Raw genomic sequence first — 26,167 nt, forward strand, 5'->3', positions numbered from 1 at the left:
TCTGCCCAAAGGTAGACAGTTGGCTCAACAGCAGAACAGAGTTGGAACTCAGAACTGTCTGATTCCAGAGGCTTCATCTTTCCAAGAAATCATACTGCTTCTCTTTCCTCAGTGAAGCAAAGCTAAGTGTCTGTTAAATCTATTGGGTTGGCCAAAAAGTTCGTTTGGGTTTCTCCATAACATCTTACGGACATTATTATAATTTTACTCTGTACAGAGTTCCAGCTGTCATGTCTATTAAATTCCACTTTTCCTAGTGGGTCAGTGATTTTTGCATTGATCCTGTTCTTGGTTGGGTTCCAGCATTCCAGGTCTTGTAAGCTCACTTTAGTGGGATTCTTGAGGGACTGTGTCCTCTTTGTCTTTGGGTCTCCAGAACCTGGGATGGTAACTGGCACAGAGTAGACATTCAGGGAGTGTTTGTTGGTTGACTTTAATTGCATGCCATTTCTCCTTTCAGGCCTTGGCCTTATACAATATTTCAGCGAGGCTTTGACCTGGTTTTGGGAGAACAACCTTCTGATAAAATATTCAGGTAAGTTGTTGTCTAGGGACTTGCTTATATATCTCTGCAAGCCCCATGTCCCACTTCCCACTGAACTTTCTTTCCTAGTGGTAATTTATAAAATGGGGAACACTTTTAGTCATTCTGCCCTCCTAGTAACAGCAGCGTTTGCCCTCCTTCATCCAGTGACATCATGGAGGATGTTGAGGCCGGACAGATTCTGTTGGCGTCCTGGCTTCCTTCCTTGCCTGCTCTGTGACCCCCAGTCATTTACTTAACCTCTTGGAGCCCCCAGTTTCCACATTTGTTAAACAGAGCTTCATTACATGCCTTGCTGTATTGTTGTGAGGAGTATATGAGATAATGCAGGGAAAGCCCCTGGCACAGAACAAGCAACTAATGTTAGTTTTTGCCTCTTCATTTTGCATCTAATTTGCACCTTTCTCATAAAGACTTAAGTTGTTCAGAATTAATCCCTCCCATCCCTACCTCCCTCCTTTCTCAGCTATACCTCAGTATCATTCTCTTTAATCTCCCACCCTTCTGAACCAATTGGATGTTTCTAGTCCCTCCCAAATTTCTGCCTACACACCTGGGAATGGTACATATTAGAAAAGTCAGCAAGCAGAGGAAGAATTTGGGTGCCAGCCATGAACTAGGAGATTTTCATAAAGTTTAATTCACACCAGACCTTAGCTGGAACACAAGTGTATTTCCAAGCTAAGATCTTATCATCCGTTTCTTCAGTCTGTCAATCTATTTTTCACTTAACGTGCATCAACTGAGTACCCCCTAAGTGCCAGAGATTGTGCTTGTGCAGGAGGTATGGACACGAATACCTCTCCCTTCACAAGCAAGCCCTCTGGGAGAGGAAGTAAATAGTCCTTCCCGAGTGTTTGATGTCAAAGGGGGCATTAAGCGACTGCATAGCCATACTGGAGGAATGGTGAGCGAATGGAAAACTTGCTTCCTTTTGTTCACTGCACTCGTACACTGTGAGGAGTCTCGCCTGTTCACTGCCGTCCTTCCGCACCCCTTCCCCAGACCCTCTCTGTCAGCCGGTCCTGGCCTTGGTGTTCATTTTGCTCCTGCATTTGCCTCCTGGAGCTGGCTTCTCTGCCTCAGCTTCTCCTTCTCCTCCCTGCTGCCTTGGATGCGCTGGGCTCTGCCACTGCCGTGCTCTCCTAAGGCACGCTCCTAGCTAGAGCGCCGATTCACAGAGCCACTTCCTCACAGAGCCCTCCCTTGCCCTTTTCTCTCCTGATGTGATATCTCTCCGGGGATGGGCTGGGTCATGTTAATGACATTGGCCACAGGCTGCTTTTGAGGATTTGTGCTGCAAGGGGTGTAGCTGTATTCCTTAGACTATGACTCGGGCATTTAAACTTTCCAACAATGATGTATTATTTGGCAAACTTTTTTCTCCCTTTTTCCTGCTGCTGGTCTGTTGGAACTTATGAAGGGTGATAAAGATAAGGCAGATGGAGAGCCTGGTGGAGTTCTATTAACATGGATAAGTTCCCTCTCCCCTAAAGGTCCGAAACTAACACTTTGAAAAACCAAGCCCTTAATGAAATTGCTTTTAGAGTAGAACCAGCTCAAAAAATGTGTTTCCATCCCCACAAGCATCATTTGTTCTTTTCAAGTTTGTTAAGTAGCAACTAGATGTGATACCCAGTCACTACAGAGGGGATCACATGTGTGGTTTGACCCATGCAGTCACCTATCTCAGAAGCCAGTGGGTTAATCAATAAGTGTTTAAACATTTTGATCCCTAACATAACAGTAACTAGTCTCTCAGATGAAAACACCAGATCATGACCTCCTTATTTCAGGTACTAAGAATTTTAATGAGAACCTTCTGTGATCTGAGTCAACCAACTGCCAATGGCCAGTCTGGAAAATTCTATGACCTGGTCAGTGACTGCAGTTTCTTAAAGGAGCTAAATGACTATTTACTTGCTACTCTGTTCACTTATGATTTAGAGTCTTGATAAATTCCAAGCCACTGCATATTTCCCTGGACTGTGGAATAAAATTTAAATTCTGACATTCAAATCTTTCCACAATTGAATGTCAATGTACAACTCCCTCTTAATGAGCTGCTCTTCTCCTATAGAACCTTCCATTCATAGTCAAATCTACCTTCTAACTGATCCACTGCCCCTGACAACTTGCATATTTCCCACTCTGCACATCTGCTCAGACTCCCTCCTCTATGCATATTCTTCTACTATAAACACTACCCATTGCCATGGTCTAGACCCAGTTTCAGCTAAACTCAACATCTATTGAGCACCTACTATTGCAAGGTACTGTTCAAGATGATGTAGATATGACCAAACAAATGTGACCAAGATAGTCCCTGACGTCAAGGAATTTACAGTCTCATCTAAGAATTGTTCTCCAGCCATGGCCCTCCATGAGAATCTCCAGTGAGTGGATAAGACTCTGGGCTTCCAAGGCAGGGGCCACGAGTTCAATCCCTGGTCGGGGAGCTAGGATCCCACATGCCATCTGGTGTGGCAAAAAAAAAAAAAATTACCAATGATCTTACCCAGAATAAACCAATTAATTCAAAAGTTCTGGGAGGTGGGACCAGGGCATGAGTGTTTTTAAAAACACCACAGTAATTCTAATCTGTACCCAGGATTGGGAAACACTGGTCTGAAGCTTCTCCAATCCATTGCATCAATCCACAATGACTTCCTCCTTCCAAATTTGTATATATACTAGCTTTAATATTTATTTGTCAATTATTTATTTCATGTTGATTTTTAATTTGCCTATTTGCTTCTCCAATGAAATGGTTGTCTTCCTGAAGGGCGGGGAAATACCCTATATGGTTTTTGTTTTTTTTTTCGGTATGCGGGCCTCTCACTGTTGCGGCCTCTCCCCCTGCGGAGCACAGGCTCCGGACGCGCAGGCTCAGCGGCCATGGCTCCCAGGCCCAGCCACTCCGCGGCATGTGGGATCCTCCCAGACCAGGGCATTGATCCCGTGTCCCCTGCATCAGCAGGCGGACTCTCAACCACTGCGCCACCAGGGAAGCCCACCCTATATGGTTTTAAATATTTAATATCTAACATACCATTTTAAACATAATTGGTCTTCAATAAATAACTGTAGATGATCATGTCAGGTATTTCCTAGCCAGAATAGGAGAAAACCTTGATACCTAATCTAACCTTGGTAATCTGTAATCCCAAAGAACCTGGGAAGGGCCCAAGCTAGACTCAAAGGGTCCAAGGGAACCCTGAATCTCCAGAATGAGTCTCCTCACCCAACTCAGCCTGATACTGAAGATGTTCTTTCTGTGGTAGCTAGGATCACTCCATTCCACTAGGCCCTCTCGTGGCAGGGGTGAGTACAGACCAAATTTTTCTCTCAGAGACCTTCCTCCTGAATGCGTACCTGCATCCTTTGGAATAATACCTCATTCTGGCATGGCTTGCCCTAGGAGAGGGTGGAGATGCCAGGCTAAGAGCCATTTATCAGTTTTCCCACATTCTATTTCATGCCAAGCCACGATGAGAGCACAGGCTTTTTCTGTCCAGTGCTTTCTGGCAAGCGCTTGCTTCTGGACAGAAATTTCCAGCTCTAGTTCAAAAGGGCCATGTGCAGGACTCAGCCCACAGCTGAGCCATTAGCTGCAGTGGTCACCACCAGCTGTCACGCGAGGAGGCCCAACCTGGGAAAGCATTTCAGATATTCACCCAACTTCTCTTCGGTGGCTTTTTGAAGTTGTTCCTGCCAAATCTGCATGGATGGGGGATAGATGAGATTTTAGGACGCAGCTTTCCTCTGACAGTTTGTTCTATATTTAGTTTTTGGAGTCACTCAGTAGATTTTGCAGATAAAAGAAAACTTTAGAATTTCATACGCATGAGCCAACATGGGCTGGAAAGCGGCTCTGAGCAACACTCTGAGAATCAGACCCACCCCCCTCCTTCCCACTTATGGAGAGGCGACCTTGGGGAGGTTGCAAAACTTCTTAAAATGTTGGTTGATGGCTTGGTAAAATGGAACCAAATGACTAACCTCAGAGGGCTGTTGTGAGGATAAATGAGGCAACTCTAAGAGCACCTGCCTTTAGAAAGTTCTCAATAAAGGTTAGTCTCTACCCACACCTGCCTTTGCTTCTCCTACAAGGTTTCTCACCTTGACCCTACCAGAGGGTGAAGGTTTTCTTGTTAACTTGGTAGAGTGTCATGTTTCAGAAGTTTCTGTGCTCTGAGGAAGTTCTTTATCCTATCAAACCCAGATCCATCTCAAACATCAAATGTGTTCAAACCCAGAGGTTAACCCATATCCTGTTTTAAATGAAGAATAATTTTCACCACCATTTCTATCTTTAAATTGGAAAATTGGGATTATCTCCCCTAGCAGCCTGTTCGAACTAAAGAGCATAGCTAAATCTCCTTGTCGAGCCGTCAATAAATATTTATGGAGTGACATTCCTGTGTCAGAAATTATGTTTGGCAGTGGGGATACAAGATGACAAAGAACCATCCTCTGCCTCCCAAGAGAGCACATTCTTATGAATGGTGATGGACACATGAAAAGATGAGTGCAGATCAACATCTCAGGGGTGACAAGGCACCGTGTGCACGTATGCAGAAGAGAGTCCCTTACTCAGCCTAAGAGCATGAAGGCCCTGGAGGGCTTTCAGGAAGAGATGCGACCTTAACTGAGTCTTAAAATGAGTGGGAGTGCGGCAAAGGAGAGAGGAAAGAAAATTCAGAAGAAAGGACTTTTAAGAGCAAAGGCAAAGAGGCGAGAAAATGAGGACGACTTTTGGAGTTACGGTCAGATTGCATTGTAGGAACACAGAGTTTGAAGCAGGGCTTGGTGAAAGAAGAAGCTGAAGTGTGACATCTTCGGAGATGTGGACTGTGTTCTGTGGGTCTGGGTGCCCTTAAACAGTGTCAGTTGGAGAAAGATGTGGTTTGCATTTCCTTTCGAAAGATTACTGCATGCAGAGGAGGAAGGGAAAACTGAGATGGATGGACATGGATCTCTCTCCCAAAAGAAATATGCTAGAACTGCCAACCGTCTTCTAAAATCTGCTACAGAAATTATAAGCTACAGGTCACAGATCTGTTGCTCTGCATCAATGCAAAACTTGTCATTTTAAAACTGAAATAGAAAACAAAACCTCCTGTCTATGTCCAAATAAACCGCCTTCTCCCTGGTACCCTTCAATATTGCATATGTCCTCTCTGAAACAGTGTATTATGCGTAACATTAGTGGTGTGCCCACCCCAGCCTGCCTGTTAGAGTCTTCCTGTCTTAACAACGCCCATTACAAAACTCACTTAAATGCTGTTGCTTTCAAACCACATTCTCCCTTAAGTCCCAGGTTCCAGGCACCTTGGGGCAATCACCTGCCCTGAATTGGCTCCTTAATCTTGCCAGGTGATAGTGTGTGTGTGTGTGTGTGTATGTGTGGGAACTGGCATGCCTTCAATTTCACCAGCTGCTTCACAGAAGAGTGGGTGGTGGGTTTCCTCTTCTGTCCCCCTAGTAATGGGTCTCCCTCACCTGGTGGAGACCCCTCCTGCACTGACCTAGCCCTACCCTAGCCTCCTGTTCCTGTGGGCATGGAGAGTCGAGTGCCTCCTTCAGAGCAAAAAGGATCTCTGCTATTTCAGTGCTGCTTAATGCAGAGGTTTGCTCCACAGGTCCAGGAAGTAGGGGACTGAGAGTACTGCTGGGAATGAGGGAGGAATCTCCCCAATCCTGGCCACGTCCCACTTGCTCAGTGGTTTTGCCTCTCCCCTGGGTGCCTGCTTTCTCTTCTTTCAGCTGCTCTGTTACCCAGGTCTGTTGTTCAGGGAGTGGATGAAAATCACAGGACTGGGCTGCTTATAACTCATGAGCCTTGGTCAGTGGGGATTCTCTGTGGCCCGCGTCCTGGAGAGGGCTACACGTCTCATAAAAGATCTCATGTCATCAGTCTGGTTTCCTAGCATCTCAGGCAACCTGGGGAGTGGAGAGGGGAGTGTGCAGGTTAGGGGAAAGGAGAGGGAGTCTGAAGTGGTGCTCTGTGACCAGCTTGCTAATGGAGCCGGTGCTGGTTCCGTTTAATTGTACGCATCCTTCCATTGTTCCTCCCTGCACTTTAAGCGGGAAGGGGACGCCAGACTGCCACAGCCTCGTGCTATCCCACCCACACTGGCTTTTATCCCAGGGACTATTTTTGACTGTGAACACAGAGGATTTGAATGCCTTTGAAATAAAATGAATGAATAAATAAACAAATAATCTCTCATGGTTTCCTTAAGCTCTCCCGTGAAACGCTGATTGATTCCTTTATTCCTTTTAGCCCTTGTTATAAGAGAGAAGAAAAATCTTCCCTGTCTCCTGCGGGTTAGGCGTTAGCTAGGGGTGTGGGTAGGAGTGCGGAGGATACATCTGGGCCTACCTTCTTCATCCCTCTTCTCTCCTCCTGGGAGGCTCCTGGCTTCAGTCATTTCCACTGCCATCCCATAGAAGCCAGAAAAAGGGAGCTTTTCTTCTTTCTTTTCCTTGGTAGGGCTCCTCCAGGCACAGAGAGAAACCGTCGCTACCACTGTGGGTGTGCAATGTGGGGGATGGGAATGGTGGGAGGCCGGTACATCTTTCCAATTAAAATGCTTCCAATTATATCTGACTTAAGATCGGGGAAGCCCAGTTTCAAATCTGAAGGAAACTGGAACTTGGTGGCTTATGATATGGAAAAAAAAAGACACTTTTTTAACAGCGGGCAAGTGGATGCCATCATCAGTTCTCCAACCGGCTGGACACGTGAGCAGAGGTAGGCCTCTCTGCCTGCCTCAGACTCGATCATCTCATCCATAAAATGACAACAAGCTCTCCTTTTTGGAGAGGACTACGAGGGTTAAGAAGGAAGCAGCTGAAGGTAGAGTGCCAGGTCCTCCAGTGGGGTGCTTACCCCGCCAGTCATAACCAGCTGGTGTTGGGTGTCTCTGCAGATTCACCTACACCCTCGGGGAGGGCATGTGGTTGCCCCTCAGCAAGAGCTTTGTGATTCCACCAGCTGAACTGGCCATCAACCCCTCAGCAAAGTGTAAGACAGACATGACAGTGATGGAGGACGCTGTGGAGGTCAGGTGAGTCCAGCCTCGGGACGCTGAGGCCCACAATGGGTTTGGGAGGCTGAGTGGGAAACTACCTGAACGCCCAAGGTGCTGGGAAGGGAATCAAGACAAGTTGGAAGGAGAAGTTGGCAGGCCGCCTTCCAATTCCCCAGATGCAGTGCCAGGATCTACGCTACCTGGGTCAATATTGCACACCCCAAGCCTCACGCACCGAGAGAGGTCATAAAATTAGAGTTGATAAGCACTTCCCACAGGCCCTCAGGACTGACAGGCAATAAAGTGTTAATTTCCTTGCCTGAGTTGAGACCACCTTCTTTGACCAGGAGTTACAGCCTTGGCTTATTTCCCAGAGATGGAGAATGTCCATAATTTGTTCGTTCAAGGCTCAGAGTATGGTTGATCTTTAATATTTGTAAGAGAGAGTAAGACATGATCTGATTGGCCAGACAGCAACGTGGAATGTGAGGCTACCTGTTGCACCTGGCGTCCCCTGGCCTCCTCCTACCTCCTGCTCTTTCTCCCTACAGAGAGGAGCTGATGACCTCATCCTCCTTTGACAGCCTGGAGGTCCTCTTAGATTCCTTTGGACCAGTCCGTGATTGCAGCAAGGATAATGGGGGCTGCAGTAAGAACTTCCGTTGCATCTCAGATCGCAAGCTGGACTCCACTGGTTGCGTGGTATGTCTGCCCTGTCGAGCTTGTAATTTCAGGAAGAGGGGCCACAGGATAAGACACAATGCAGTTAGAGTTGAAAGCATACTGTGAGTAAAAGAGAGGGTCAAGTTGATTCCTCCCTAGTTGTAACTACTGTCTAGTCTACACTATGGATTTTCTTTGGACAGAGATGAGGTATTTATGGGGCACCTACTGTGTGTCCTATAACTGTCCTAGGAAAATGTCATGAACTATATAGCATGGCTCTTTCTTGCCAGTCTCGCGCTCTAGTTGGTGAGGGATCCCCTCAAACAATTTGAGAACGAATTAACTGCTTAATAGTATAATATTGACTCTAGTAGGAAATAGACTGCATTTACTATAGTAGGAAATTCTAGAAGAAACCTACCTTTGCCAAGAATCAAATTACATTGACTATAATAGGAAATTTTAGAAGACACATACCTGAGGCCAGAATGATGAAAGAAGTGAGTTATGCCAGGAATGGTAGAGAAAAAATAGAAATAGGTCCTCTTTGAGACCATAGCAACGAAGTCCTGCTTCCCCAAATGTGGTTTTCTACTTTATCGGCTATATGGACTTCCGCTACGTGTAAACTACGTGATGCTATGAACTAGAAAGACTATTTGGGTTAGAGTGGACCAAGCTATCTCCCATGCCATGGATATGAAGATTGATGGACCCACGCAGGTAAATGGAGGCAGGAGCAGATGGGCAAGGCTTCAGCTCCCGGGGCCTTTATATTAGTCATTTTCATGCCCATCAACACTTATTGTCAGGTTTCAGCCTTCCCTTCTTTTGAGGGTGGAATGATGCAATCCTGACAGAGAGGAGAGGGAACAGGGCAGAGAAGAAAGACAGGAAAGCCATACACAAAGTTGGCATAAAGGAGAGGAAGAGGTGATTCACTGAGACACGTTGTTATGCAGGGTTTCCGGGCAGAGCTGGGAGCTTCCAGCTCTGGAGACGATATGGAGCCTCATCTTGCTTCCCAGTCTGACAGCTGTGCTCTTGTAAAGGGGCCCAGAGCAGGGGCAAGCTGTGAGGATGCTGGGGCCAATTCCATCTTTCACACCCCCTACTTCCCTGTCTCTGAGCACCTGTCCAGGGAGCTATTCTCCATCAAAGATGGATATGTACCTGGGTCCAGAGTGTGACTCTCTCAGCCCAAAGGCCTCCCCACACTTTCACAGATTGGGCAGCAGTTGGCAGGAGCCTGATTCCTCTGAGAAGGGACAGAAGAGAAAGAAAAGAAAATGGAAAGAGAGAGGGCTGAGGGGCAGGGAGGCAGAGGACCTGGCCGGTCCATCAAAAGGAAGGGAAGACAGAACAGAGAGGACTACCAGGAAAACACAAAGAAAAGTGCTCTTTAGGTCGTGTCTTCCAAAGGCAGCCAGGAGGTGAGTCGATGTCCCAGGTGCTCCCCTTCCTATAGCTAGTCTGCTTTCAGATGTCTTACGCAATGAGCTTCCCAACCAGCTCCCCCAGGAGACAATTTCACTGTCTAATGGAGTTCCCAGCTGAGACACATTTTTTAAAAACTCTTCAACCTGCATGTCTTCATCCAGATTTCAACCTTTCCTTCCTTGCTGCTCTCTCGGGTGGGTCATTATAAGTACTGAAACACTGTGTGTGCACACATGTAAACATCCCTCCCCTACCACCCTCATACGAGTTTGAGCATGCCCGCACATGCACACACGTGCACATGGATATATTCCCCGTGTCTTCCCACTTCTCTGCCCTTTCTCTGAGCCCCTCAGGGTTTGCCTTCTGTTGGTGATCCCAGCCCCTTTTAGTTGGCATATTGCCGTGCTGATGTATTCTTGTACTTTTAAGACCGTGCTCTGTGAGACGGAGCTTGCAGGAATAGTTCCGATGAATATGCATTTGCAACAAGGCCGCTGCATTTGTGAATCGGAGCCACTGCAGAAGTCACCCAATTATACCAGCACTTGGCATTAGCATAAGACTTTGAAGTCACTGGCCCATGTGGCTCTTGGAGGGAGAAGGGGGCCGGGCCCATTCAACCGACTGTTTCTCATTGGCTGGGAAGCACGGGATCCCTGAGGCAGGAGGACTGGGGCTTGAGAGCTGACGGGCCACCTCATAATCTTGTGACCCTACTGAGAAAAACTTGACGTTGCGCCTGATCTGATTCCACTGGGCATCAGTACCATCCCGCAGCCTTGGTGCGTTAGCCCAGGGCTTCCATGTCATCTGGAGGAGGACCAGGGACAAGGGCATCAGCTGCAGCACCTGCAGTGTGGAGAGAATCGGGCACCCTTCCTCCTTCCATCCACATCAACCCTGACATTCAGTTCTCTGAGTGTCGAACTGAAAGGCTTCCCTGGAAAGGCATATGCTTATGAAAGAAGAGGAGGCACTCAGAGCACGCTGGCCCTTAGTGAACCTGGGAGAGGGACAGAGATGCGGGAAGAGACAGGTTCGACCGCATATTTTCCTGACTAAGTTCAAGCCAGACAGGTGGGCTTGGTCCACATCAGCTGCCTAACCTTCCTTCTTTCTAGGAAGGCGGGGCACGTCTCTCTGTTATGCATGGACTCCCACAGGGTTAATTGCTACCCAATTAATTGCCCTGTTATTTATGTAGTCTCTGGGGACAGGAAACAAATACCTGTGAAAGGCATAGCCCTGTACCAGCCTCAGTCATTCCGTTCCAAACCAGACCACTCTCCAATGGCGGGATTGCTGAACGTTTAGATGATTCCTGGAGCAGAGGTCCGCCCCCCACCGCGGACAACAGGTCTTACTCCTACCCATTGTCCTTACTGTGCCAGGGTGGGAGCAGTGGTCCCCACCTGCACAGCACAGGAGTGCCCGTTCTCTGTTCTGTGGAGCCCCAGGGGGTCCTGCAGAGTCCATGTGTTAGTGACCTATTGCTGCTGTAACAAATTACCACAGGTTTGATGGCCTAAAACAACAGCCATTTTATTATCTTACAGCTCAGTAGGTGAGAATCCAATTCCGTGTCCCTGGGCTAACAAGAAGGTGTCAGCAGGGCTGCCTTCCTTTCTAGCGGCTCTGTTCCTGGTCTTTTCCAGCTTCTAGAGGCTGCCCGCATTTTTGGGGCTCATGGTCCCCTTCCTCCATCTTTAAAGCCAGCTGTATTGCATTTTCCTGACCATTCTTCTGTAGGACATCTTCTCTCTCTTCTCTTCTGTCCTCCCTCTTCCACTTTTAAGGAGTCTTGTGATTACATTGAGCTCAGCTGGTTAACCCAGGCTCATCTGCTCATCTCAAGAGCCTTAACTTGATCTGCAAAGCCCCTTTCGTCACAGGTTCCAGGGATTATGTCGCAGGCATCCTTGGTGCCATCAGTGGGAGACAGCAGTGGGAACTGGAGGAGCCTGGGTGGGTAGGACTCTAGTCTCCTCTCTCCCAGCTTTAACCAGAGCCTCTCGATTCTTACCAAGCCTACCTATTGAGGTTTAATATAAAACCGTATTTGAAGTTTGAAAATGATTTCCAACACTGTAAAACTATTTTTAAAAAATTATAAAAATGGAAAGCCTGTGCTCTAATGCTTCTTCCTTATCTTCACACTCATCCTGACAGTGACCCCCGCAGAATGCCTTCTGCTATGTGAGGTGTCTGCACATCCTTCGGTGAGCAGACTGTGGCCTCGGAAGGTGAGAGGTCTGCTGTCCTGCTTTCTCACGTATTGAACACGTGACCTTCCTTGCCAGAGCATTACGCTCTAATGAGCACTGAATTACCCAGCGACCCTGCCGCCCTTCTGTCCACTTGCTGTCCACAATGGTTTCCCACAGAATGTGTCATTTCACCTCTACCGGAGCGCAGATGTGCGGAGACCATCACAGATGACCGTCTCTCGTTCTCTCTGTAGGACAGTAAGCAGAAGGCTATGCCTCAGAAGCTTTCAGAGAAGCGGGGGCAGGAAGCTGAAATAGAAATTTAATTCCATCAGACTTTTCCCCCCTGCTCCTGCATGGCTTGGGCTTACATGTCAAAGCCCATCAAACAGCCGGGGAAATCATTATTTATGAAAAGAGTAAGACTGCCGTGTTGTAAAAAAGAACCTATTTCGAGTAGGAATTATGGTTGCATGTCTTATGAATCATCCAGGTAAGGCAAGGCAGGCTCAGCTGTAGAAGGTTGTTCCTCTTCTCCCAGGGGCCCTGAATACACTCCTGTGTCCATCAGTCATATGCATCTGCCAGCAGAGCCTCCACCTCATAACCTGGAACTGAGGTGTGTGTGTCTCAGGCTGAGTAAGATTTGACTAGACTCCTAAGTAATGAATCAACCAAAAATCGTTGGTAGAAACAGAGGGGAAAGACAGTGAAGAAAAGGAATTGAATGGCGAGAATCGTTTAAATCGCATTAGCACATTATGCTTTAGACCAGTGATAAGTCAAGAAGCCATGAGCATCACATGAAAGATGATTAACCCTGTGTGTTTTAGGGGTCACTGAAATACGAGCTCATATATTAGACTTTCTTGATGGGTAAGGGTTGTTGCCATAATACATGGAGTTTTCTTCCTGGGACTGCTAAATGTAACCTATGCAAAGAGGGGTTAATGTCTGACCTTGGGGCTCAATCCTGAGCAAACAGTTCTCTTTTAAGGAAGAAGTGAAGGGATTGTCCACAAGCTGGGAGAAGAGAATGGCCAGCACTTGCAGAGGGAAACTACAAGCTCCTCCTGGAGGCCAGATTTCTCTCCTGACAACTGGTCTCTAGCTGCAAATACTTCTAGGAAGAGGCCATGATTTGGAGCGTATAGTTTCTTTGTGTTTAGATATAGATTTTGAGGAGCTCAACATGTGACTATAACAGCACATGAAACATTCAGGCAAAAACAAAAGCAAATTTATACCGTGGGAAACTTGACTGGTTAGACTCCTTGGGGATGGGAGTTCTGGTTCAGCAAGGGTTAAGAAGAAAACTCTATTTTTGGTTTCAGCTTCCTTTTTTTGAAATCTTTCAAAAATGTTTTACTCTGAACTGCAGCCCAAGTAAGTTACAGTGCAGTAAAGATAATTGCATCTCTTTTAGTGATTGAGGATCTTGTCTTGCTTTCAAGGTCATTGCTCTGGACAGTTTGCAGTGTTTTGTCCTATAAATATATGCACCCATAATACAGTGTGTGTGTGTGTGTGTGTGTGTGTGTGAAGAGAAGGGGAGAGAGAGAATATTAGGCTGGATCTAGAAATCCATAATTGATTCCAGAATGTACTCAAGGAATTGCCTAAGACAGCTGAACAAACAAACAACAGATCTATGGGATTGCTTTATTTTGTTGACACATTGACTTTATTCTTTAGCAATTCCAAAGATCCAGCTTTTCTCACGCTTGAGAAGCAGTATGCCAGAGTGGAAGGGACACAAATGAACACTGGGGTCAGATAGAACTAGGTCCAAATTCTGATTCTGCCATTTTCCACCTCTGTGACCTTAAACAAGTTACTACTAATCTTTCTGAGTCTAAGTCTGTTCACTTATAAAATAAGGGGGAAAAAGTCTAATTGTGAGATTGAAGATAATTTATGTAGATTGTCCTGCACATGGAATTGCTTAATTCCCAATAGCTGTTATTATTATTTTTAGCTTTACTTAAGAGAAAAGAAATCCAACTTGGACAAGGCAGCTGTCTTCTTTCCAAATCTCCTACAAAAGGGTAAACATCAGGTGGTCCAATCTGGCACAGCGTTGGTTATCTAGACACCAGGGCCAGACAAGATGTGGATGTGCTGGGTTTGGGGGTTCTGGAACAAAGCCTGCTCGGGTTTCATTCGGTGACGTCTTTGTCGATCATCACGCCTGATGGGGCATTCTGAAAAGAAAGCAGGTGGTTGAGGCGATGGGGAGTGCTGGCTAGTGACTGAGATGGCTAAGCTGGTACCAGGGTTGAAACCACGTGAGGTGGGATAACAGAAGCGCTGGCTTTGTCTCTACTTTGATGGCTCTTCTCAAGCTTTATAGAAGGAAAAAAGAACTCATGGCAACCAGTGCAGCCCATTTAATTCCAGTCAAACTTCTGTGTTTCAGTACCCACCATGTCCCTGCCTGGGCAGCTTCACAGCGGTGAAGCCAGCTCCCTTCTGGTCGCACATCTGGCCTAACAGCTGGGTGGCCAAGAAAGTGGGTGCGTGGAGGAGGCTAAAGAAACGTGGGGTGCAATCCTCAGCAGCTGCCTCATTGGCTCGTTTACCATCATCTGAAACATCTGGGTGTGTACAGCATGAGGCAGCCCTTGGAAACATCCTTAAACGCTGTCACCTTCCAGCACTCCAGCTGGCTCCCTGGGGAGAAAGGGGATGGACCAGGCTGAGAGCCTGGCAGGCTCATGGTGGGGGGGCATTTGTTTGGGAAATTGCAGAATTAGTGTCAGCAAACAGTGCCCATCCTGCTGTGATCTTCAGTTGGGAAGCATGGAGAGAGGGGAGGTGGGTTTTCAGAGGCACACCTGTGACAGCTCCAGGCTACTAGGCCAAGGTGCTTGGCAACCAGGAGCTAGAGCCAGACAGGCAGCAGCGCAGGAGAGGAGGTGTTTAACACCGTTCTACCGAGTTTTAAAAGGCCTTTTTTTGCTGTTTGGTTTTAGTTTTGGAAGAGTGTTTTAGCTAGCTGACAGTAGGTGTATAGCAGTCACTAAAATCAGGTCAGATCTACACAGACCCCCAGCTGTGCCCCATATAAGCTGCTGGACCCTGGGCAAGTTATCTATCCCCTTCCAGCCTGTTGGAAGGAATCAGCAGCAATGTAAATGTAGAGTATTTTTTTGCATTGGCTTTTAGATGGAATCCAGTGCAGTAAGAAGTTCATGCGTTAATTGGCAGTGTTAACAGTTTCCAGGTCTATTAAATGAGGATAATACAGGGTGCTGTGAGACGAATACCTAAAGCACATAGGCTAGCGCCCGGCTACTAGTAAGTGTGAGAGGAAATACCTAAAGCACATAGCCTAGCCCCCGGCTACTAGTAAGTGTTCAGTCAACAGTGACTGTTGTGGGAGAACCTGATTGTGCTGTGAGCTGGTGATGGTGCAGCCTGCCAAGGTTTCAGGTGCGGTCCTGCCGTGATCAGCCATGTGACGTTAGGGAGGTCAAGCTTTCTGCGCCACCGTTTCTTCATGTGTAAAATGAGGATGATGAGCCCGCTTACCTCATGGGATGCTGTGAGGGTTGCGTGAGTAAGACGCAGGAATATTAGACACTGCCTGGCTCGTCGTGGATCCCCTGTGAGGGTTCCAATTGCTCGCCGAGCCTTTTCATCTTGCCTGGGACCTGACTGATTATTTCTTCCTGCATTATCTCTTCTGCTGTCATTCTTGGGTAGTTTATTGAGGACGTGGTGGTACAGAAAAGCTCAGCGTTTTACACTGAGTGTCCAGGGAACTGGGATAAAGCCCAAACCCAAGTATGGCACCTGTGGGTGCTCATGTAGCAGGTACCCTGGTCTGCATCTTCCTCAGGGCATCCTTGAGGTGGGAAGGTCATGAGTACCGCCACGCTCACTAGGAGAGAGTGGCTCCGTCCAAGGTCACAGAGAAAGTCCACTTCCTGCTGCCGGCTGGCAGCCCTGGCTCAGTCCGCTTCCTCCAACATTGCCATCTGGTACCAATGTTGACAAAGTGCTTTGGACGTCAAAAATAAAGTCCTATTAATCCTAAGTCCAAACAGCAGCACCCCCTTCCCCTAGCCCAAAGGCGTCTCTTCTAATGCATTTTAATTCAGGCCCATCACTTCCGCTCTCCTGCCCGTCTGAGGCCCAACTGGGAGGCCAGCACACCTCGGCACTGTCTTGCTGCAATGCTCCCTTCCAGCCTGCTGGTAGGAATCAGCTTTAATGCAAATGTGTGTGATCTGTGCCCAGAGAGAAGAAGCGAGATGTCAAAAAAGGTCACTTGCTTTTATAGGGAGTCCAGCATAGTGGGAAACTCGTGCATTACTTACCAATGTTGATGGTTTCAAGGCTGAATGCTAAAAATAGGCATCAGTGGTTACACTCTGGTTCCCAGAGCACCCAGGTCCCGGGTTCACCCACCTGTGTGGATGCTTTCTGATTGTGCCAGTGCCCATCCGGACTCAGCCCCATGAAGGACAGCTCTGGTTGCTATGACCGCCACATCGGGGTGGACTGCTCTGATGGCTTCAACGGTGGCTGTGAGCAGCTGTGTCTGCAGCAGATGGCGCCCTTCCCGGATGACCCCGCTGTGTACAACATCCTCATGTTCTGCGGGTGAGTTGAACTGCCCATGAGGCCAACCGGCTTACTGGGATGAGGGACTTTCAGGAAAGTAAACTGATGTGAACTCGTCACTCTAGGCCAGCCCTTAGGCTCTGAGGAAAGAGCCTTCAGGACTGGAAAAGGGGTATTTTTAAGGTCAGAGTTGGAAGGACCCTTAGGGGAAATCTAGTGTCACCACTGAAAATGAGGAAACTGACCTAGGGGTTTACCTAAATCATTGCCTGCTTACACCAGAATTTCCAAACTGTGTTTGTGGTGCTATGTTAATTGTTTTGTGACAAAAGGATTCCACGGTCCAAAAGCTTGGGAAAGATTGTGTGAAACTAATCAATTATCAAAGAAGGGACATGCTGGATTGTTGCCGAAAGCCAGTGCCTGCTGCATAATCATGAGAAGATTATTCAGTGGACTAATAATGTTATTTTATTGTATTTCATTTTATTTTCTTTCTTTGCAAGTGGCAATTTTCCTGTTTAGTTTCTTGTAAAATCCCATTCCATAAATGGAAGCTTGATCTCAATTTTAAAGTCTCTATAATGTCATCATTATGGTTGACCCACTTCAATTAATGAGGTAAATTCAGCCAAAGTTGCATAGAATTTATTTATTTAATAAACATATATTTGAGCACCCACTTTGTGCAGACAACCTAGTTAGGTGTCAGATATAGGAGACACAGTAGGATGTGAGATCTGGTCTCCTCTCTCTCAAAGGAGTTTATGATGGGATGTGCGGCCACGAGCACAAAGGAGAATGGGGGAGATGGCAGTGTGAGAGGGCAAGTTGTCAAGTTGCTCAGGATGGACTAAGAAGGAGCCAGCCAAATTTAAAATTCTTTCCAGAAACACTGTGTTATGGCTCAAGGAAGGAACCACTTTATCTTGTCCCAGACCTCAGCTGGTGCCATAAAGTCCTTTGTGGGTCTCAAATCAGGTCTGTTGCCTGGACTAATACAGTAGGTCCCTAACTGGACTTTCTTTCCTATTTCATCAGAATTTGGTACCCATGTACCTTTAGCACTCTCCAAGCCGCTATATATAGCCTGCCAAAAGAAGTCCTTGATTTGAGGTTCTTTAGAAAGACCAAATCACATGCACTTATAATTAAAGAGCTCTGCTCACACTTGTTCACACGATATGTAAATGGTGAATGGGGAAAACAAAGTTACATTAACATAGGCTTCATTTGTACCTCTGCTAATGACGATAGCAGCATTTAATGAGCACCTACTATAGGCTAGGCACAACATAAGTTCTTTGAGTTCAGTATCTCACTTAATCTTCTCAGTAACCCAACAAAGCAGCTACTGTTTTTCTCACTTTTACAGATGTGGAGTTCAATCAGCTAATTCAAGGTAACCCAGTAAAGGGCGGCGTAATTGCCATGATAATATTGCTTCTCACCACTTAAAACTATGATAATTTGTTCCTCTATATAGAACAGAGTTCTTTATCTTATTGCAACAATTACTATAGATAGCAATAAATGATGTGTTCTAATGTCATGAACATCTATAAATTCCAAATTTGGTATGTTTCTAAGGAGAGACCCAAATTAAATCAATATGCTTTTAAAATGACAGCTTTATCAAAGCCGTTCTTACTTGAACGAACAAATAATGTTCTTCTCACTATAACTACAAATAAAGTCCAATTAATGACTTACGGGTTATTGACCCATATCTACCAACATCAGTATTGCTCTTCCATTAGAGTAGCTGCACATGTTTAATGGGGAGGATATCAAGGAGGTGTCCACACAACATGCCCTAACATCTCTTTAGTTCAGGAATGCTACTCTGAATTAAGGGGGAGTTAATCTTATGTTTGGATATATTCAAACAGAGCACAGCAGCAAGATGATCGATCTTCTTAATTTCTTAGCTGACTTGTCACAGGACCAGGTTAGAAGGTTATTAATTTCTTAAGCACAGTGTCATTCTTTTTGCTGCCTAATTACCCTCCAAACAAATGCAGGGTCTGGCCATGTAGATTGTTCTGGAGAAAGACTCTAGAATACTTTGTATTTAAATGTGTTAACTCATTTATAAGCTTATATCCAGTGATTCTTACTCAGACCTATCTGGGAAATCCTACATTTATTAGAGGAGAAAGAACTGCAAAGCTCTGGAAGCACTTATCCGCGAAGGAAAGGTGAGAGGCTCTGTATGATCACATAATGCAAGAAGACTCGGTTTATAGACCTAAGAAACTGAGTTATATAGGGGACAAAATCAAATCAGGATACTCATAATCTTTGGCTATCCAACATTCTCCCAAGGCATTTTTTCCCAATCTGTTGGGTTGCGTTGGCTGCATGGCTCATTGATGGAATAACTTCTTATCTTGAGCTTTCCACCATGCTAGGTGCATCGAGGATTACAAGCTTGGTGTGGATGGACGCTCTTGCCAGCTCATCGCAGAGACCTGTCCAGAGGGAGGTGACTGTGGGGAAAGCAGAGAGCTCCCCATGAACCAGACCCTCTTTGGGGAGATGTTCTTTGGTTACAACAACCATTCCAAGGAAGTGGCTGCTGGACAGGTGCTGAAAGGAACGTTCAGGTGAACCCCACGTCCATAGCACTGGTTATTCAGGGCTGTTGATGGGTCTCTTCTCTGATGGGCCTTAAAGTCAGCATAAAGTCTTGTATCTTGGATCCAGGTAACTGTGACCCTAAAAGGATAGGTTATTTTCTCTCCCCTGGTCTTTACTAGGTTCACACTTCTCCTTCCAGAACCCAAGAACCCTGAACAGTAAAGTGTTAAAATAAATTTTTACCTTGCCCAGGCAGAGACTACAAGATTTTCCATGGAAGCCACCACAAAATGCTCAGGTTCTATCATCCCTCTGAGTCTTGGCGAATGAGTCAATCTAGCATAGGTCCTCAGTATGGTCCAAGAATCCCTGAGGGTCCCTGAGATCCTCTCAGGGGATATTCAAAGTGCTCCCTTTTCCAACTACAGAGAGGATGGGTTTCCTTCATATACTTCAATCCAAACAATATATTGCAATAAGTTGAATGCAGAGGTGAGAATTCAGCTGTCTTCTATGAAATCAGACATTTAAAAAACTTGCAAAAAATGTAAAATAATGCCACTTGTCTCATCATTTTTCAAGACGTTAATATTTAATGGATTTATTATTGTCATCTAAAAATATATCAATAAATATTTTTTAATTTTTTCTTTCAATTTCTAATATGGTAAATGTTGATAGATATAATCTACATAAACAAAAGCTACTTGGGGCCTTCAGTTATTTTTAAGAGTGTAAAGGGGGTCTTGAGAACAAAATGTTTCAAACCACTGACTTAGAATATTTCTAGGAAATTCTCCATTTGACCCCTGTCCCTAATCTATCTTAGGTTATTTGAATACATCATCCTCAGAATCCATGCATTTCAGGAGATGATGGTGGTGATGATGATGATGATGATGATGATGATGATGATGTTGAAAGTGTTATAATATGGACCAGCAGTTGATAGCAAGCTAGGTCTGGACTCTTACAGGCAAACTGATAGTAAACTTTCGAGGTATTTTTTGGAGTCAGTTGTGTTTTCTGTTACAGACAGTAGACTTTACTAAAATTTCCCCTTTTAGCCTGGGACCTCATTTGCCAGTGGCAAGCAGTGAGGTGTCATAATGAATATTGTGGTGGCTTCATTTGCCCAGATCTTCTGGAGAGGGGATCAGGGAGTAGGGACTGGTGTGGGATGGGGGGAAGAGTATTCTCGATCTTGTAAGTAGACCTTTTCAGCTGGTTTATTTCTCATCTCCCTCAGCCCTTGCCCTACTTCTCACACTCATGTCTTGCTCCAGACATGTACCTTGAGTGGTGTCCAGGGTGAGGGGAAGTTTTTGGTCCATTGTGGGTTGAGACATAGATCGCTCACCAAAGAGTGGCGTTCACTTGAACACTCAGAGATGAACGTCGGCCTCTGTTTCCAGGCAAAACAACTTTGCTCGAGGTTTAGACCAGCAACTGCCAGATGGTCTTGTGGTGGCCACTGTCCCCCTGGAGAATCAGTGCCTGGAGGAAATCTCAGAACCAACCCCGGACCCAGACTTCTTGACTGGTGAGTGTGCCACACACCTTACTTAACTGGCAGAAACAAACAAGCAGCTCCCTGTGATGCTGTGAGCTCAAGACGCTTGACCTTGCTTATTTTGGTTTCAAAGCCAGTGATTTTCTTGATATGTGATAAAAGCTCAGTCCTAAAACTGAACACTGGTAGGATTATTTGTCAGTGAAACGGCCAATATTATCACATAATTCTCTGTAAAATGGCCATAATAATACCTTTCCCTGCTAGTCTTATTGGGATGCTTTGAAAACAAATGAAATAATAGATATGTAAGAGTTCAGAGTTCTCGGTGGATTAGAGGAAGTGACTAGGTCACAGCAGAGGTAGAAAGAAGGTAGATTGCTTAGAGCCTAAATATCTGTCATTGGTTCCCCGGCAAGTGCTTCTGGAGCAGTGTGAGAGAGTAGAGAAGGCTAGAGCTTTGTTGTGAAACCACCCTGGGTTTGACTCCTGGCTCTGCTACTTTCTAGCTGTGTGACATTAGACAATACAGTCTCTTGGGGTCTCATGGCCCCCATCATAAGATGGGGATCATAACACCTGTCACTCAATGTTGCTTGGAGCCCAACGGCACTCTTCTCCTCGGCTCACTGTGGAACGAAGGTATGGGCTGATTGGGAGAGGCAGGAATACTAGGGGTCGTTTCTCCTTTCTGTGCCACTAAAGACCGCCAGTTAGCACCTCCTGGACCAAAGAAGGCATTTCAGAGTGTTCCAGGGACCCTTAAGAGGCAGCCAACCGGGAACTCAGCATCACTTACTAGGAGTCTCGACATCAGCTCTTCCATTGTCAGCTTTGTTCATTTCTCCATTACTCCTCTCCCTTCTTCATTCTATGTCTTCCTTATTCTAGACCCTTCTCCCCTTTATTTTCCCCTTTTCTGAAGAATAGCTTGAACTGAGTGTAAGCCTTTTTCAGATATCAAGTTATGTCCGAAAATTTCATTTAGACCAGAATGGGGTTAGAAGTAGGTCTGTCTGAGTTAGTATAGCACAGTGAGCACTAGCTTAGGCTCTGAATCCTGACAGCTAAGCTCAGGTCTTCACTGGCTGTGTGATCTTGGACAAGTGACTTACCTTCTCCATGGCTCAGTTTTTTACCTGTAAACATGGATATTATAGTATTATCTTTCTTATAGGATTAGTATGAGGAATAAATATTCATGAAGTTCTAAAAACAGTTCCCGATACATACTGAGATGTATGTTTATTAAATATATAAATATACCAAGGAAGAAAGAAAATATGAACATTCAAACTACCAAACTGCGCTTTCCTTATAGAAGAAGGAAAGGGAGCAAGGGAGAAAACAATTAGATATATTCTGGACCAGAAATAAATCTCATCGAAATAAGCTGCCTTCTGAAAGATCACACACACACATACACACACACAAACCTGAAAAAAGTAAAGTGCACCTCTGGGTGTGTCCTGAAAGCCTACGTCTCTAGTGTTTGGCAATCTGGCTTTCTTGTTTCCATGTCATTGGCTGAGAAACACTTGCTGGGTGTGTGTAAAATGCCTTGTAAAGGAGGTGTGAGATGGTGCACAGAAGCAGGACAGGCTCCACACTGCCAATAAACTACCTGGCTTCTGCTTAAAGGGTCACCAGGGCAACTCTCTCACACATTAGAACTTACATGGAAGTGAGATTTCAGTTGTCAGGCTGGGAAGACACAGAGTAGTCCTGGATGCTACCTGAGCTTTTTGGGGAGGATAGATCTGAGAAGCATCAGAAAAACATGTGCCTGGGGCTTCCCTAGTGGCGCAGTGGTTGAGAGTCCGCCTGCCGATGCAGGGGACACGGGTTCGTGCCCCGGTCCGGGAGGATCCCACATGCCGGGGAGCAGCTGGGCCCGTGAGCCATGGCCGCTGAGCCTGCGTATCTGGAGCCTGTGCTCCGCAATGGGAGAGGCCACAACAGTGAGAGGCCTGCGTACCGCAAAAAAAAAAAAAAAAGAAGAAAAAGAAAAAGAAAAACATGTGCCTGAATCTCCATCTTTGGAAATAAGAAAAAGATCCAAACTTTGTTCAAATCCACAAGAGAAACTTCTTTCTTCCCTGTGCCTCTCCTGATTTGGTATATCAGAGGCAAAAGGAGTGGAAGGATGTCCTGGTGGGACCTTTCCTTTTTCATGGTCTTGAGACAGTGACATTCCTAAAAGTACAGAGAGAACTTTTCTTGACCTGCTAGTTTTCTACCCAGCCTTTCTTTTTAATGTATTTTGATTAAGAAGTGATACCAGTTAGTCCAAGAGCAGGTATTTCCTTTGATGTAAGAAGGAATCAGTCTTGTTTTTCAAAGCCCAGAATAACTAGAAGAATCAGTTAGAGATGGTTGACCACTTTTCTTCCATATTTATTTCCTAGTTCTGGTAACGTTTTAATTATATCTTTCTTGAGAGTCATACAGAGAATGTCATATCATGCTGCACTATGTGCTATTATAGGTCACAGTCCCCATAAACCTACAAGCTTAAAAGGTTTTTGGGCGAAAGTGATCTTCAGGTTCTTCTATATCAGCATTTTCAAGCATGTTTTTTTCATGAAAAACCAGCCCTCCGCTCATAAATAGGTTCTATCTTCAAATAATTTGGAAGTAGCATCTACCTCTCAGCAATCTGCAGCACCTGAGCATGGAACAGATTCCAAGAAGTCCTGCACTAAAGAAATACCTTTTACTTTACTTAGCCCAGCAATTCCCAAATCTATTTAACTAGAGAATCCTTTTACACATAACAGCTATTTCGAGCTTTCAGAATTATTGGCTTAAAGAATGTACTGGAAATTTTCTGATGTATGTGTTTTATCTTGCCGATTACCTTCTTCCTTACCAAAACAGTTAAGAACTCTTATGCTTTACAAGCCTTTTTGGTGTTATAAGTTGTGTGGAAATAAATGAAGACCAACAAAATGAAAACAGGTGAAGGCTATTTACACACAGCAAGGGAGTCAGCCACCATCACTTGCATTTTGGCAGAGACTGAGAGGCAGGCAGAGAAGTAGGAAAGCTTCAGAGTGGAAAAAAGGGAGGGCTTCAGATATGCCCTGATAGGCATGTAAGCTGTTGGCAGGTGATCCAACTAACCAGGAGTGAGGTATTCTTAGGTAAATGTTTAGGAGACCTATTTGACTTTCTCTGGTGGAACCTAACTTGGAAGCAAGAACAAAAATTAGGGAAGCTGTCAGTTATTAATCAAGTCCTGGTGAGTTTGGCCTGATTGTTACAGGGGTTATTATTTGGCTTCCTGAACTAGAAGAGATGGTGGTCTGACTTCCTACAAGTCTGACTTAGAGACGGTAGATTAGCTTCTTGGGCTGGTTGCTGTAGATAATAGGGTGGTTTGCTGGGCTGGTTGCTGCAGATTGTGGGTCAGAGTTCTGTTTTTACATGCGGTCTGGCCATCATCCATTTGTATTTTCAGTCTCTCAGCTGAGAAAAAAAAGAGTCCAGAGGCAGATCAAGGAGGAAGAGGAGGCTGCTGGTCACATTCATGGGTCCGATGGGCGCCATAATCACGGAATCTTAAACATCCCCTTGACATTTCAATAAAATAACAGGAGAAAACTAACTTTCTTTTCTTTTCTTTTCTTTCTTTCTTTCTTTCTTTCTTTCTTTCTTTCTTTCTTTCTTTTCTTTCTTTCTTCCTTCCTTCCTTCCTTCCTTCCTTCCTTTCTTTCTTCCTCCCTCCTTCCCTCCCTCCCTTCCTCCCTCCCTTTCTTGTTTCCTTCCTCCCTTCTTCTTTCTCTATTCTTTCTTTCTTTCCTACCTTGCCTGCCTGCTTGCTTTCCTTCTTTCCTCCCTTCTTTCTTTGTTTCTTTCTTTGTTTCTTTCTTTCTTTCTTTTTCTATCACGTAGGTCTATCCAGTCATTCTTTTTTCAAGCATATGTAGGGAAAAATATGTTCTTTCTTGAGAAAACAGATACTTTGTTTGGAAAAAAAGTCATTCACAAATGTATCACAAATAATAATAAAATGAAATAAAAAACTGGGACTAACCGCATTGCAAGGGCACACCGAGAAACAATCCTATGACTCAGCAAGAAAATAGATATTTTTAAATATCCCTTTACTTTTAACTAATGGAAATATTATCTGTAAGTGGGCACAGAACAACATTTCCCGAGAATTAACAGTTATATAACTGTTTCCCTGACTATGGTGTAGCATAAAGGCACTCAGTAGAATTGTTGTTTAGCAGTGAAGTAATGGAGTTTGGTTGTTTGGCTTATCCTGGGCGAATGTGGGACACTGTCATCCCTGCCCACTGCCAACACCCGTGCTTCTTTTATTTTCCCTTCCCTCTACTGACCTGAACTAAGGCCTGGGAATTTATAACAAAAACGTCAGTTAACAAATGTCAAGTTCACACAATTAGAAGTGATGAGAGAGAGGTAGGGAGGAGGGTGACAACATTATGAAAACCATGTATGTATATGATGTTTTAGCTTTTCTCAATGTGCTTTTATACCCGTAACTTTATTTTGTCCTGACAACCTACCTGTAAAGTAGGCAGGATGAATACTATCATCCCCACTTTTCAGATACGAAAACTGAAAGAAAGGAGTTGCCTAGCCCCAAGTCACACAGCTGGTTGGAATCACAGAATTGAAAAGGAAACAAGGGGTCATCTGAGCTAAGCCGCTCACTTCACAGATGCAACAACTGAGAATCGCAAGGTCCCCTGGGCAGGTAGCCAGAGAGGAAGCTCAGGCCAGTTGATTGGCAGGCAGAAACTGCCCCCTTCGGCAGCATGGGTGCCTTAGAACTCCCGCCTCCTGATTTCCTGCCCTTTTCTTTTCCTGCCTAGGAAACAAGTCCATTAAAGGGAATGTTTCCTGATATATTGAAAAATCTTTATCGGGCTTGCTATCTTTTTATTAATAGAGTTTCTGAAATAACAGCAAGCTGATGAGCTAGCATCACTAGAGAATGCATACTACGTAGAACAGTTTTACAAAACATGCACATTATAACTCGAATGGAACGTACCTTGGAGGTATGTGACTGGAGTCTTAAACTTGTAAAGTTAGAATTTCCTTCATACGCTTTTACAATTGACATAAAGGCGAAAAGCCAGCGTATGCAGAAGTATGACTGCCGTCACAAAGCTTAATGCCCTAAAAGAAGAGCATATGAAAGGAAAATTGCTGAAAACCTTCTTTTAGTTTCAAGTAACTTATCTTTGATTACCTGAGATCAGATTTAAGCAATTGATTCAGTAAGCACCTCTTCTGACCTTTTTTCCTGTTTTTCTACCGATTATTATTCCCATATGATTCACACAGAAATGGAAATTTGGCAATCACTCAGCTAATTTGATCAGAGTTGACAAGCAGCTAATTAATCCTACCTACTCTTCATCCAGTTTAGGCACTAAATTAGTTGATTTAGCCTGAAGGAAGCATGGGTCAAAATGGCAGGATAATTCACTACATATGTATTATTGCCATTGTATTTACACACACACGCTCGCTATCTATCTAAATTTATCATATATGTGGCCATTATATTTGCATATGTACATATATACGCACACATGTGCATACATCAGGCATA

General features: G+C 45.0%; 1 protein-coding gene across 2 annotated transcripts in view; it reads left to right on the forward strand.

Annotated features, from left to right (window-relative positions):
- The window catches only part of ASTN1 (astrotactin 1), a gene marked incomplete at both ends in the record, with an annotated part of 323,470 nt that overhangs the window by 216,676 nt on the left and 80,627 nt on the right, over positions 1-26,167 (forward strand). For both annotated transcript variants that reach the window (XM_082865541.1, XM_082865542.1), the window contains 6 exons: positions 461-535; positions 7,483-7,620; positions 8,136-8,286; positions 16,345-16,511; positions 18,887-19,081; positions 20,471-20,598. In XM_082865541.1, the coding sequence (XP_082721667.1) occupies positions 461-535; positions 7,483-7,620; positions 8,136-8,286; positions 16,345-16,511; positions 18,887-19,081; positions 20,471-20,598 (854 nt within the window). The remainder of the gene's footprint in view (positions 1-460; positions 536-7,482; positions 7,621-8,135; positions 8,287-16,344; positions 16,512-18,886; positions 19,082-20,470; positions 20,599-26,167) is intronic.

Source organism: Leucopleurus acutus (assembly GCF_964270905.1).
Source record: "Leucopleurus acutus genome assembly, chromosome: 2".
Taxonomy (NCBI): Eukaryota; Metazoa; Chordata; class Mammalia; order Artiodactyla; family Delphinidae; genus Leucopleurus; species Leucopleurus acutus.